This window comes from Barbus barbus (genome assembly GCF_936440315.1).
Source record: "Barbus barbus genome assembly, chromosome: 2".
Lineage (NCBI taxonomy): Eukaryota > Metazoa > Chordata > Actinopteri > Cypriniformes > Cyprinidae > Barbus > Barbus barbus.
This window is the reverse complement of record NC_136730.1, coordinates 20,972,137-20,987,856: the sequence shown is the minus strand read 5'-3', so window position 1 is coordinate 20,987,856 and position 15,720 is coordinate 20,972,137. Positions and strand designations below refer to the sequence as shown.

Here is a 15,720-nt window from a genome sequence, read left to right as displayed (position 1 = left end):
TAGTTTTTCATATAAATAAATATACAATTATGATTCCTAACAAAAGAAAGTTTTCATAAGTGATTGTTGAAGCCAAACAAAAGGAGCAAAAAGTGGAAAAGACATGAAGAGCACATGCCTTGTTGGAAAGGGTACAAGAAATGTTGCGAAGCTTTGGCCATTGGGCTTTGATTACATCTGCTGGAGCATAGTCCCTCCCCTCTCCTGCAGAGCACACTATATATACACACACGCAGTCAGACGGATCTGTTCACTAGCTCTCCTGCTCTCCTACTCTGAGTTGGAACGTGTGAGATCTGTGTGTAGCCTGCCTGAGCTTGTGATTTTAAGGAACCGAGTAGGCACATGGTTGCTCATTTGTAAGTGTGATCCCACTTGAGAAAGAGATAGTGATAAAGAGAGGGAAAAGAGGGAACGGAGCCAGTGTCAGTATAAGAGAGACAGAAGAGTAAAGAGAAGAGGCAGGGAGAGAGTACAAAGCATTTCCACCTGTTGTACAATGGAAGACTGTGCAGTGTCTTTCTGGATTTACATCGGAGTAATGTCCATCTTTGTTGGTGGAGCGGTGAAGAAGTTTCTGGCATTCCAAATCGGTGCCATGCCCGCAGTGGTGGCATGGCTGGGTGCCACTCTGCTTGTGGAGAGACTGTGTGCCCTGTGCATGCCCGCTGTGCTGGCAAGATTGGTCCTCTGTCTGTCCTGCTGGCTGTACTTTACGTGGGCCACCCCCAAACCCTTCCTGCCAGTTGAAGGCAAAGCTGTCTTCATCACAGGTAAGACCAAACAGAAGAAGTAGAACAATAACATAATTTGGGCATTAAATGAATGGGCATGTGTCATAGTTTAGTCTGCATTTATAATTCATGCTCAGTGTCATTTTTTTTTTTTTTTTTCATTTGCGGCTGACTCAGAGGATCATTATGTGTTGACCTGAAATGCACGTGAATTGATAAGCAGAGATTGTACAAACAGATGGGAAATGTAGGTCATGCTGGGTGGATTCTGTTGTGCTAAATTGCCACAATTATTATATTATGATTGCTGTTGTTTCTGTGTCTAGGGATTCAGTAACTTTAAGAGGTTAAAGAAGAATGTGTTCCATCTGCATTGTGATCGACTCAACAACACTTCTTGTCAGCACATGCTGTGATTTTGAATGGGAAGTCCCATATTACTTACTCTAATGATCAGAGTCACTTCTGCTCCCCAAAACTTACTGTGTTTTAGGAATATCCTGTACTTCTCTATCCATAGACCATATCAAGCTGAATGTATGATGTTCAGCTTACTATCAGTATTGACCCATATTTTATGGCAATGAGGAAAACACTTGGTATGACTTAAATGATATTGGTCATGTGCCTTTCTATTCAAGCTAATCCAAGTTTGAGTGGTATAGGACATGCATTCTGATTGACTTGTCAATCTGATGTGTTGTGTGTTAACCTCTATTGTGTCCTGCCGCTGAACTAGAGAGTACTCTAAAATGATTTGGCTTTTTCTTAATTGGCTGAGCTAATCTGATTCTAAGTTAAATTATCTTATGCAACAAAATTCCAGTGTAAGCCATAAATCAAATCAAAGAGCTGCCGTGTTGTACCTGATGGTGTACTTAAAACTCATTTAGAAATTGCAGCTGTATTTCTCCGCTTGCAGCTTTGTAAACTGCTTCTTTATGTGCTCTTTGAGACTTCTGCAGTTACAGTGAGTGTACTGCTTTAAAGAGATAACCCCCCCCCCCCCCCCCCCCCCCAACCCTCGGTGAGGCTTATTAAACATACAAATAATGTTCAAAATCAAATTCTACTACAAATGCAGAAAGTTTTATGGTTGGGGATAGAGAAATATATTAGCACACTATCAAAACAATAAAAGTCAATGGGAAGTTCTCACTACAGAAAAGCAAACATATGTTTGTATGTATGAGATCTGCAACCAGCAGCTCTTAAAAAGAATCTCACCAACACTGTTGAATTGCTAGTTCAGACCTTGAGGAATAAAGGCATTTATGTGTTGATTTATTTGACTAAGTGGTTTAGAACTCCTGTTTAATCTGGATCATAAGCTCCTTCGGTAGCTATGTACTTCATTTGAGCACGTATCTTTTAGTTCAGTAGGATTTCTTGAAGCCCAAAGCAGCCCTAAACACTTAAATTATTTCTGCACCTGAGGCAAACCACAATACTATATGCATGTGTATGATAAATCTGTCACACTTGTATGCCTGCATACTGTATCCTGGGCTTTCCAGAACGAAAATGTTATAGTTTATTTTCCTTAAAACTCTTTAGGTGGAGTTCCCAAACAGGAAAGTTTTTCTGCTAATGATTTTATGTAATTAAATTCTTAATGTCAATTAATTTTTGACCTTGTCAAGTTTTTTATTTCCTTAAGTTGGCATGATAAATAAACAGGCCTTCCATTGGTACACTTAGCAGGGCAAAGGGGTTAAATTAAGTCGGTTACTCCAAGGCAGCTTATGTCCCTTTGAAGGACGTGGGATTCTCAGAAATAACTCATATGAGTTCCTCAAATCCCCCAAAGCTGTCTACTGTCTATTGGCATGGTAACCAGCAACCCAATCAATTCCTTTCATTACTTGTTTTAAATACACGTACACAGAACCAGCGTGAGCTTCTGAGGTTGGCACAGGGCACACTACTTGATTATGTTTTCTTAATTTTCTTGTCTTTGTTTTTGTACTACCAGCTAGCATGTAATGACATGGTATCAGAGGAGAACTGGCCCCCCGACTGAGCCTGGTTTCTCTCAAGGTTTTTTTCTCCATTCTGTCACCGATGGAGTTTTGGTTCCTTGCCGCTGTCGCCTCTGTCTTGCTTAGTTGGGGACAATTCATTTCCAGTGATATCGTCGACCAGATTGCAAAGACACTATTTAAACTGAACTGAGCTGGATGATGACATCACTGAAATCAATAATGAAATGCCTTTAACTTAAAATCTTCTTTTTTTTTTTTATCTTTTCATTTTACATTATTGACACACTATTTTCCTTTTTTGATATTGTGCAGTTGCTTTGACACAATATACATTGTAAAAAGCGCTATATAAATAAAGGTGACTTGACCTGACTTATCATACTATTAAGTAATATTTCTGATGGACAATATGTATTCTTACATTACGCTTTTCAGAGCTTTTATGCCAAAAAGCAAACGTAAGTGGAAAACCTGTAAACCTCTTACAAAGCCAGCAGAAAAGCACAGTCAGGGCTTGAATTGCTGTGAGGCAGGGGGTTAAGGTTACAGAATTGGCTGACTATACAAGCTAAACTCGTTAGTTTGGAGAGAGTCAAGCTGGAAAAACGCCTATAGACTACAAGGCTAGTATTCCTTGTACATGGTAATCACCAGCTTTGGGAATATAACATTAAAGTGTGTTGTTCACTATGCCAGAACTCCCAACATGTAAACTTCTGTAATCCTGACTCCTAATTAATCAGAGGCGTCTGTTTCTCAAAGAATGTTTCCTTTCTACATAATGAAGCCGGCTTTCTTTGATAAAAACGTTCTTGTTGTTAAGGAGGATTTCCATAAATTGCCCAATAAAGGGAACATTTACGTTCTCTGTACATAATTGTATGTTTTTATAAGAAATTCCTTCTTTTAACTGTGATGATGATATACTGCATAGCTAGCTAAAACTTAAGACTATGTGTTCACATCTTGCTTTCTCTCAATTTCACATTGCCAGTAAGTCATGACAGAACTAAGCTGTGATTAGCACCAGGTTCTAGCAGCATGAAGGTGTGAACTTCTAGTGTTAAATAAACACACGCTCTCATCTCTTCATCTGTCTGCACTAACGTTTGCTTCTTTTGACTATCCCCAGTCAAGTTGTGGAGATGTGTAAGAATCAATCAGCCTAATTTGTTCAGAACCCAACATTTCTATGAATAGTATGACGTCAGTCCGGATCTGTAAATGAGCTACTAAGTACCAATTGACATTAGTCTGTATGTGAGATGAAGGGCAGTGGGAAATCTGATCACTTAGCATGAGGCACACTCCATTGTGTTTAAATGCTGAAGACAGCAGGAGGAAGCACGATTAATCCCACATCATTCAGAGAGACCTGAATGCGAGCCACTCAGGTCTTGCATGTGAGTGAGGTGAAAGATGTATATGCCTTGGTCCCAAATATTATTTAGATAAATAAATTATTTATTTAAACACTTAAGCTACACTTAAGCCGGGCTCACACTGTGCGATTTTTAAAAGTCTTTTGCGATTGTTGCTTGTCACACTGTACGAACATGATCCCCATGTCAGACTGTAGGATCTCAGTTGTCTTAATGTCAGACTGTACGACAGTCAAGACGCGATAAAAACGGACGTACTCAAGAAGACTTGTCCGGAGTTTTACGTCATCAATACGTGACCCGCGTTCTCTCGCTATAATGGTAGCTAGCAAACAACAGCAACGTGTAGCGTTAATTACATGCCTTGATGTAAAAAAACCCCGAAAAAGACGACGTGTGTGGAGCAAGTCATGGCTGGGCAAAAGAGGACTTTATGGACTTCCAGTTCTACAGAGCGAACTTGAGGTAATTTTGTTATTCGAGTTTAAACATCCTGCCCCTTAAATAAACTTTAAGTAAAGTTTACCTTGTACATGTATTGTTTTTACAAATAATGGATGGTTTGAAGTTGTCGCGCTAATTGCGTCATCAAGTTCAGTGCTCCTATTGGTTCTTGGTTTGACGGTCGTCGTAGGAGATGTCACACTGCAGGAAACTTGAGGAAAGTGTCTGAAATCTTCTGACACTGCCAGAATTTAATCGGAGGAAAAAAATGATCGCAACGGCCATTAATCGGCTGTCGGTGAACATGTCAAACCAGCGATCTAGACAACCGATTTTAGCCTAGGATTATAGGAATCTTTTAGGATTTTCAAAATTTGTCTCAGACGAACAAATCGTGGCCAAAATCGCACAGTGTGAGCCGGGCTTTAGAATGTATAAATGTCATATATTCATATATTTTTCTTAATTTTTAATTATTTTCTTATATTTTGTATATACTGTTACAAAATCATATTTAGACTATATTAAAATATTATAAATTAAAATACTATACTTAGAAATATTGTTTCATTTGAATAATTTTATATTATTATTATTATTATTACACTGGCTTTTTTTTTTTTTTTTTTTAAAGAAGCATTTGGATTCTTTCTGATTATTAAAACTTTCTTGTTTCCAGAGAGCTGACTTTCTATATCCTGTAAACACGATCTTGACTTAACTGATTTTAACTGATTTGAAAAATAGAAAAGGCGTAAATGGAAGTTAGTTCTAAAAGTCTAAATTTATTTGTTTGCAGATGCCAATTGGTTTGATATTTTGCATCTAATGCAATGGCATTGAGGCATTTTTAGAGGGATAATTCACCCAAAAATGAAAATTCATTAATTACTCACCCTCATGTTGTTCCAAACCTATAAGACTTTCGCTAATCTTTGGAGCACAAATTAAGATATTTTTGATGAATTCCAAGAGCTCTCTGACCCTCCCATAGACCGCAAGGATCCTAACACGATCAAGGTTCAGAAACGTATCAAGGACATCCATGTGACATCAGTGGTTCAACCGTAATTTTACGAAGCTACGAGAATACTTTTTGTGCACAAAGGAAACAAGATTAATGACTTTATTCGACAATTCGTCTCCTCCGCGTCACCCTATGGCGCCATTTAAACAATGTATGTGGATATGTTGTTCAATGCATAAACGTATGGTGCTGCTGACACAGAACAGCACAACACAGTGTGTGATACTCTCCAAAATGGAAACGAATTGTTGAATAAAGTTATTTTTGTTTTACCCGTCATTTCGGTGACAAATGTTTTATAACGAGGTACATTCTGACACTGGATTTGCACATCGTTTGATAATAAAGACGGAGCAGTCCCAGCGACAAAGATCCCCGTCATGACTAGGAGCTGCTGTAAAACTGCATCAAGATCTGTGATTGTTGCCAACTGGCCCATAAGTGCTCGCGACTCTTCAGCTCCGCCCACGGCTCTCCTGCAGGAGCTCAGCTGTTTGTATCTTTCTTTTATAAACCTGATTAAACTGTAGACTCTTCAGAAATGTGAATGATGCGATACTACACTATAGGTTCTAAAGATTAACATGAGATTGGCCGAAACTGTATGTTATGTCCTCTTTAACCTAGTCAAGTCGCCTTTATTTTTTAGTAGGCTACTTACAGCGCAGATTTAAGCAAGTACTTCTCGATTTAAGCAGCAGAAAATAATGACTATGGTGCAAACGGAATCATTTTGTTGTTCAGTGAAGTTGTCTACTCCGACACCTTGGCTGCTGCTGACATGCTGCTTTTCAGCCAGTGACTTCGCAGGCAGCGTTTGTTCATGGAGGTCATGAAACTCATATCAGACAAGATTTCAGTAATTTGTTAATACTGATTACTCGCTATAAATGACTTCAGACACCATCTTTATTTTGCTCAACCAGACAGGATTGTGGGTTTCAAGGCAGCAAAGGTTGCATCTATTCTGCTTTTAATTATCGACCTAATGAAGGCATCTCAGGAGGCAGGAAGTAAGGTTAACATTGGAGTCAACATGTCTTGATGCCTTCTTTCCTCGAAATGTGTCTTTCAAAGGCAGCATTTTCCAGTTTTGGATGCAGCCTTCATTTCAGCGTGGATTCTGCTCTGGTATCAGACACGCTTGTTCTGTCTAGTCGTTTTGGGAACATGCTTCTTAAGCTCTTGGTTGTATTGGGAATAAAGCTGGGCGGTATATCGAGTTTGTACGATATATCGATATAAACGGTATCGCTTATACAGTAGTTTGAAAGCACATTCAGAAGTGGCTCATCAGGGCTCTGGCAGGCCTTTTCCTTACCCAATGTCCCTGGAGCAACTCCAGAATGCAGGCCAGTTGAGTGTGGGATGAGAGATGCTAGACCCGAGATATCTAATAATACCCATATCAATGTTACATAACAGAACACTGCAAATATTTACAGGAAAACGTAGGGGAGGGACACCTTTGGCACTCTCGCCATGCCTAGTTGGTCAAGTAAGGTGAAGAGGTTAAACAGATAAGGAAGGTTTAAGTGTAGCATCATGAGGCCAGAGTTCAGAGAGGATTCACTTGGCACAGATGCACGAGATGTAGTCAGACCTCAAGCTATACTCCACCACCAAATATTTTGAATTTATTACTCCCATTTCATTTAGCAGATTATGAATGCAAACATTCCAAGAGAATTCACATAGATTTTTTTTTTTTTTTTTCGTTTGCATGTGCAAATCTAGTACCTTAGTTGGAATGTTGCATCAAAAGCACAGTACAGGCTTTTTTCAGGGGGATGAATATTCACAGTATGGGGCCGTTTGTTTGAAATTTTGGCTCACTGGATAGGACTTGCAAAACATCAGAACTAATATGCAGATTTCCCTGTGTGATAATCTTTTTGGCTTTCACTTATTCATTTTTAAATGGAAAGTGCTAATTTTTCCACGTGTATATAGTTCCTAGCATTACCTAAAAATTTGAAGTACCAGAATTACCTGGAACCTTCTTATGTACCAGCTGGGGAACATGCACCCCTGGCTGGGAATAACTAACCTGGGCAATATTAATAGAATGAATAAATAAATCTGAAGAGTGACGATAAAAAGTTCAATTGCCAGGTAGGTGCATTTCTCAACAATGGCATAATTTATTAATAATCATAATCATTTAATGTCTGTCATTCTTGATTACTTTTCTTAGCTCCCCCTTCTCAAGCCTATCCTTCTGCAGGCTCAATGTGTTTATTGAAAAATATTTTGTGTATCTGTTATGGATAACTCACTGAGAATGCGAGGGCACATCTAGTGTACTGACAGATATGTGTGTGTCCTCCGAGGACCTTGAGATAACATTAGCTCTAAAATACAGAGGTGTGATTGTGTTTGTTCTCCCTGTACACTGAGTAACTATTAGCATAACTGGTGTATAATTGTTTGTCACACATTCACAAATTAGAGGTGAAAAGTGAGGACACTGACCTCTGGACGGTCTATAAAAAAATTCACGCATAACTGTTTTATTATTATCGGGGTTTTTTTAGGTTTACAACTTTGACTTCCCTGCCAAACTAAAGAAACGCAGAATGGAAGAAGTTTAGTTTGGATGGAAACAAAATTCCTAACAATAATAATTTTTAAATAACAAAGATTATAAAAACTGGCACTCACAGAAAACATTCATTTCTAAAGCCCAGCGGATCAATTATGTTGTAGACCTCACACTGAGAGAAATATTCATGTCTGTGTATCTATTCATGTCACTTTTGTTTCCAGAATCTGTAGTGTATTGTCGCTCAATTCCAAGAACAACTTGCACATCAGGGGTAGGAAAAGAACAAAGTCTGCTGTTATCCTACTTTTTTTTTTTTAATTCTTCTGCATGTTGGGGGTAAAGTTCCTGTGGGTTTATACATTAACTGTACTCAAATGACCCTCATAAAGATCAGATGTTACATTTCCTTATTAATGTGGTGTTCCCTGCCACCACTTCTGTAAAAGTGTGGTGTGTGTGTGTCAGATATCAAAATCATGTGCATGCATATGTAACCATGGCTGCATTTGTTTTTAACACACTCTATTTGCATTTTTAACATTTTAGCAATACAGCTCTCAAACCACAATGTTCCCTGGAACGGTAAGAACATTGTCCTCAAATCGAAGGACACTAACACCAATATCTCATTCAGGTGTGTAATCTAGTAAAGAGATAAGAGTTGTTTCAGAGATTGATGCGTCATACTATCATGCAACTTGATGTGGGGTGAAGACTATATAATTGTGCTTTTGGTTCCTGTTGTGCTGCTCTGGTTTTGCTGAACTTTATAGGCATTCAGAGGTCATAGCAGTGAGATTGCAATACATTTTACCAATGTTGATGATGCTTCCTCCAAGTTTTCAATTCTTTTTCATAAAAGAAAGTCCTAAAACTGGTGTAAAAAAGTGTTCGAAAACATATCCAAAACAGCTATTAGGGTCATGATAATATTGCCGTGGTGTTGCACAAGATGCCATTTAAGTGTAATTACTGTCAGATTTTGCCAAAATATGAGTATTTGGAAAACTTCTGAGTGTTTTGATTGTAATATGTTGGCATAGCATTCTCATGTTTCCCTCCACTGTCTGTGTAGGTTGTGATTCAGGGTTTGGGAACGCTACAGCAAAGCGGTTAGATGCCATGGGGTTTGAAGTGTTCGCGACCGTATTGAACCTGGACGGAGAGGGAGCCAAGCACTTGCGCAGAGTCTGTTCATCACGCCTTACCCTCCTGCAGGTAGACATCACCCAGCCTCAGCAGGTACAGCAAGCCCTGCTCGACACCAAGGCCAAACTTGGCATGAGAGGTGAGGATTCCAATCACATTCCAACATGCTTGAACACAATGAACCTAAAATACCCCAGTATGAATGTTTGTATATTCTGAAAACTGCCAACAACTTTTGGTTACCCTGAATAAACTTTAACTAGCTTGTGGTTTCCATTAACATTTCTGTTGAACCAAATCTTGCAACCATGCTATCAACAAAGCACCCCATTGAATTGCCTTTAAAGTAGGTCAAATAAATCAATTAATTTGTGCTCCATAGGCATTTTTGGCAGTGCTGTTTATTTTACAAGAGATTGAGCGTAGTCGGATATGTTTTTTGTGTGTGAGATTTTTGTTGTTTGTTTGTACGTGACCAACGTGGATGTTTAATCCAGGAGAAAGTGTTGGGAAGATGAGGGGATGGGGTCGAAGGGCGGTGTATAATTTAGCACTACATCAAGGGGCTGTTTTATTTTCAAGCATACACTCCACAGCATCAGGTGACTCATGAACCAATCAGGGAAAAAAACTTTTTCCATGCTGCCTTTTTTCAAAACTAAGTCACCAGTTCAGTATTTCATTCTTTATCCTCCTCAACTTAGATCTTTATCCTCCTCAACTCAACTTATCCTCCTCAACTTAGACTCCTCAACTAAGTTTAGGGAAAACTGAGGACATATGAAAGTGACGTGACATACGGCCAAGTATGGTGACCCATACTCGGAATTCGTTCTCTGCATTTAACCCATCCAAAGTGAACACAAACCCGGAGCAGTGGGCAGCCATTTATGCTGCGGCGCCCAGGGAGCAGTTGGGGGTTCGGTGCCTTGCTCAAGGGCACCTCAGTCGTGGTATTGAGGGTGGAGAGAGCGCTGGACATTCACTCCCCCCACCTACAATCCCTGCCGGCCCGAGACTCGAACCCACAACCTTTGGATTACGAGTAAGACTCTCTAACCATTAGGCCACGACTTCCCACATGTGAATGCTCATATCTCAAAGAGTTTCTGTAGATTTAGTTTCTTCCTAAACTAAATCAGTTGAGGCATAGGTTTCTTATTCTGCTAATAATTTCCCTAATCTATTGACCAAACAAAAGTTGAGGGCATTGGTGTAGAACATCGTTCTTTTTAAAGTAATAAATTCAGGCAGAGTTTTAGCTAAACTAGAGAGATATAAACCACAGTTCTGTGCAATATCAGTAGATAAAACCCTCTTTACTAAGCCACTCCGTATCTCTGTGATTCTGCAGATGGTCTTGGTCAATCCATTAGACAGGGTTGAAATTGTGTGACAAAGCTTATGTGCTGTATTCGAAACAATGTGTGTTCTCATGACAATACACGCATACAATACATTTAGGTGTCACAAGTTCCGACCAGTGCAGAGCTTTTTAAAAATGTGATGACCATCACAATCTTTTTTTTTTTTCGCAGTGTTGCTTCAGTAACTGTCACTTTAGAGCAGTGGTTCTCAACCAGCAAACATCCAAGTTGTCTGTATATTTTGAGTGTGTTTCAATTAATAAATTATAATTGATATCAAACAATATCAAAGAACAATTAATATTTTTTTTTAAAAACTTAACTTTAAAACGCTAAAAACACGAACTTCCAAAATTAGAAAATGAACTGTGGTTCATTCATTTAATATTTCAGTGCTCCCAATTTCTGTTAAAAGAAGCATCTTTTTGTAATTACAGCATAACATATAAAGTAACCTATATTATACTTGTGCATATTTTTTTTCCTCTAGATTTGTGGGGGCTTGTTAATAACGCTGGACGCTGTGTGAACATTGGGGATGCTGAGGTCTCGCTGATGTCCAACTACAGAGGATGCATGGAGGTTAACTTCTTTGGAACGCTTACCGTCACCAGGACCTTCCTGCCACTTCTCAGACAGGCTAAAGGCCGGATTGTGACAATCTCCAGCCCTTCAGGTACTGTGCATGTACACACACACACACACACACACGCGTGAGCGCTAACCATCCAGCTAGTGCACTTTTACAGATATTATCTATCCGAGCCACTCTACTCAGACTTCACCACAAATAAAAGAGAAATAAAAGAAACCGTCAGTTAAAACTGTACGTATGAAAACACTTTTATGAGTGTTTCCAGGTTCTTGTTTCAGTGCTAAATCTAATTAGAAGTCTGTTTCTCTCTCTCTGCTATCCACATAAAGCTGTCAGCGCTTATAAAAGGAGCTCTATCTGTTTATTTTATGCCTTCCCTCTGGCTTCATCACACCTAACCAAACACTAATGGGAGTCCAAACTGAAATCCTTCCTTTCTTCTCAAGTGTCCACTAACAATTTCGACTAAGGCTCTTACTGGAATTCAGTCAGTAGGGGAAATATGTGTACTTTTAGCTTTGCCTGGCTCCCCTGATTTTATCTCCATTTGTTTACTGCCGTTGTGCCAAAACAGTGTGATGCTATGATTAACAGCCTGGCACAGGACACCAGTGAGTTCTCCGTAAACACTGGCGCACGGCCCTTTTAAATAAAGATATCTCTATCCCTGTAGAAGAAAACAAAATGTTTCAGCTGTCATAAGCAGCAGATGCCACTGTCACAATACAGATGAACAGTCGTTCTCTCAAAGGGTTTACAGGAGGCCTGTTGTCTTAAAACATCCTCCCAGAGATTTGAACACAACCCCTTTTATTCCACAAAGCCTCGAGGCAAAACCACACAGTTTATAAACTGTCTCAATCTGCAGTTAACATCCACAGAGCTGTTTGGTTTTCACCGTTAAACTGATGATTTTTCCTGGCTACAGTCCAGATCTTTATTACCCCTACAATGAATGACACTCCTCCCTCTGTCAAAAAACAGCACAGTTATACTTCTGGAATGTGTCCCATAAAGCTCCTCACGGTGTCTTTACCGGTTCCCGGGCAACGTGACAGATTTGAAACCGTAATGTGGTAGCTCTTCTTACGTAGTTTTTTACAGTCTTTATTGGATTAGCCAGCTGATTAAAATGTTCAAGGATGTGCAGTGCAGTAAATCGTGATTAAGATAGCTCTGTTTTCTGCAGGTGAGCATCCTTTCCCTTGTTTGGTGTCTTACGGGGCTTCGAAAGCTGCTCTGAATCTTTTTACCAACACACTTCGTCATGAGCTGGAGCCATGGGGTGTCAAAGTCTCCACCATCTTACCCTCTGCCTTTAAGACAGGTAATTAACATTTTAAGAATGTGAAACCAAGTTACATAAGCCAAAATATTATATACTGCTGTTCTCTGTAGTCTTGTCAAGGGGTTGTAATTTGATGAAATGTAGACTTTCCGTTATCATAAAACACAGTGTGACAGGCCACTTATATGGACAATTTGGTGTATAAACTGCAGATGGCCCTTTTTAATATCTACTTCAATTAACTGGTTTATAGATTGCAAATTAAAGTACAGGCAAGAAGTGAACCATTCAGTTCTTCCCATTCTACACTACATTATTAAAAATATGTATAATTGTATATGCTTTAATTTTTGTTTTTAATTTATGTTCTAGTAGTTATTTATTATTGTCAGACGAAAAATTAGTACAAAAATACTTGAAGTTTTAATGTTATTATCGGAGGCTTAATAAAGCACACAAGCTATACAAGCAAATTAAACAAAGACAGCACTGCTGTGTCCTAGTAAAAGGGTGCTTCAGATATTCTTAGGCAAATGGCTTACATCTTGAGAGAAAACTGCCTGCCACATCAGTTCAGTTCTCATTTAAGTTGTTTATTTACATCTGAGCCTCAGGGATCAGTCAGGTTTTGAGTTGACCTTTGAGTCCTTTACACACTGACTGAACAGATAGTCCGGCCAAATGCAAGTCTGGAATTACAATATAAATAACTGAAAGTGTCCGCAGACCTCTGTTTATGTCTCCAATCTGTCCTGGATTGCTCCATGTCCCCCACATTCATTGGTTCATGTTGCCTCACGCTTTCTGCCATTTCCTTGTCTTGCAGGGCTGAGCAGTAACACGGAGTACTGGGAAAAACAGTACAAGAACCTGATCCAGAACTTGCCTCCAAGCCTTCTAGAAGAATATGGGGAAGAATACCTGCTGGAGACCAAGGAACTGTTCCAGAGTCACGCAAAAACAGCCATTGAGGATCTGAGCCCTGTCATCAACACCATTGTGGATGCACTCCTCTCTCCTCAACCCCAGGTTCGATACTATGCCGGGCCGGGTTTAATGCTCATGTACTTCATCTGCAGCTACTTGCCTTTGAGCATTAGTGACAGGTTCCTCCAGAAACTCTTTGTAAACAAGAAAGTGATGCCTCGTGCCCTTGGGAAACAACAAGGCCTGAGCCTCAATGACAATAACAACAGCATAAAGGAGAACATGAATAACAGTAACAACAACAACAACAGCTTCACAAAGATTATCAATTAGTTCTAGTAAAGAGTGTAAAAACATTTAGCACCACTAATGTGATCTACTTCTAGAGATATGTTTCCATTGTTATACTTTACTTTTCTCTTGTCTTCATTTTGTTGTGTATATATTGTGTAATATGTTGAGGGGATCACTGAATTGCACCAAATCATCTATGGTAAAGCCAGTGCTTAAAAGGCAGTTGATACTCTTGAGCACCATGAAGATAATAAAAAAATAAAATATCATGCCCACAGGCCATATTTATGATGAATACAAGTTCTCGGATAACAGATAAAACAGGGTTTATATATTTCTCAGAGGGCATAAATTCTGGGCATTCACCATGACATCTTAATTGAGTTTGGTGTGAAATTTCAATTTCACTAAGGCATGGATGGTCATTAACAACCAAATTCAGATGTGTTCCGATACTGCACTGAGAGGCTGATGATAATGTTACTATGATCAAACCAGGTTTGTTTGTTTCTTTGTTCTTTAAGTGACCAATGGGCTGAAGTGGTTCCTAAAGTCAGAAGTCTTTTTTTTAAATGTATTTTACTCCATAGTTTTGCATTTGTTATATTTGCTTATTTGTTTCCACGTCACATTTTTTGGCATAATTATGCCATTTTGTTCTTAAATCACTTAAACTGTGAATTTTATACAAATATGGAAAAAAAATACAAAAGAAATTAAATTGTTCACTTGATCATTCTTAGAGTATAATAAAGTTGACTTTTTAAACAGTCGATCTGTGTTTTTGTATTTCCTGTCAGAGAACATGAACAATGGCTCCCTTTAGTTGGTCAAAGATCTTTGTGAACGCTAAATGACCTTCTCTAATCACTGTACTGAAACCCAGTCACCCACTACTGTGGTGTTAATTAGCAATCGTATGTAGCTATGCTAATTGCTCATTTCAGTTTGTGTCTTACAAGCCATATTTAGCAGAGCTATTAAAAATGTTGATCTTTCGTTGAAATACAGTTTTTCTGTAAAAATTTTCCAAAATGTGCATTTTGATTTATTTAATATACTAACTAACATAATTAGAACTACAAGACTTTTTTAAAAGGAAAATGAATACTACTCAGCAAAGGTATATTCAATTTATCAAAACCCACAAAAACATTCACGGAAGATTATTTCTGTTATTTTGAACTTTGTATTCATTCAACAATCCTGAAAAAAAAAAAATCCACAAATACAAGTTTTTATCTAATACACATTGGACACAATTAATGGTACCCTTTTATTCAATACTTTTTGAAACCTCCATTTGCCAAAATAGTTTTCTCCTATAATGCCTGATGAGGTTGGAGAACACCTGACAAGAGATCAGAGACCATTCCTTCATCCAGAATCTCTCCAGATCCTTCAGATTCCCAGCTCCATGTTGGTGCTTCTTCTCTTCAGTTCACCTCACTCATTTTCTACAGGGTTCAGGTCAGCGGACGGGAGTGGCCATAGCAGAAGCTTGGTTTTGTGCTCAGTGACCCATTTTTGTGTTGTTTTTGAGGTTTGTGTTTGGATAATTGTACGGTTGGAAGATCCAGACATAGCCCATTATAAGATTTCTAACAGAATCAGTCACTTGTTGATTTTTTTTCTGTTGGTATTTGATAGAATCCATGATGCCATGTGTCTAAACAAGATGTCTAGGACCTCCAGCAGAAATATAGGCCCACAACATCAAAAATACAGCAGTATATTTCATTGTACACATGGGGTACTTTTTATCCATGTGCTCACCAAACCCATCTCGAGTGTTTGCTGCTAAAAAGCTCATTTTTAATTTTCATCTGACCATAGAAGCCAGTCCCATTTGAAGTTCCAGTCATGTCTGATAGCTCAATATGCTGGAGTTTGTTTTGGGATGAGCTAGGAACAATTTTCTTGAAACCCTCCCAAACAACATGTGGTGATGTAGGTGCTGTTTGATCATTTTTTAAAAGG

The 15,720-nt window shown here is 38.8% G+C and overlaps 1 protein-coding gene across 1 annotated transcript; it reads left to right on the top strand.

The window, feature by feature from the left end:
• Nucleotides 1-248: 248 nt before the first annotated feature.
• Nucleotides 249-14,513, top strand: hsd11b2 (hydroxysteroid (11-beta) dehydrogenase 2). Its single transcript, XM_079375861.1, has 5 exons — nt 249-773; nt 9,196-9,408; nt 11,127-11,312; nt 12,421-12,558; nt 13,346-14,513. The coding sequence occupies exons 1-5, from the start codon at nt 500-502 to the stop codon at nt 13,777-13,779; spliced, it is 1,245 nt and encodes a 414-aa protein (XP_079231987.1). The 5' UTR covers nt 249-499; the 3' UTR covers nt 13,780-14,513.
• The last annotated feature ends 1,207 nt before the right edge of the window (nt 14,514-15,720 follow it).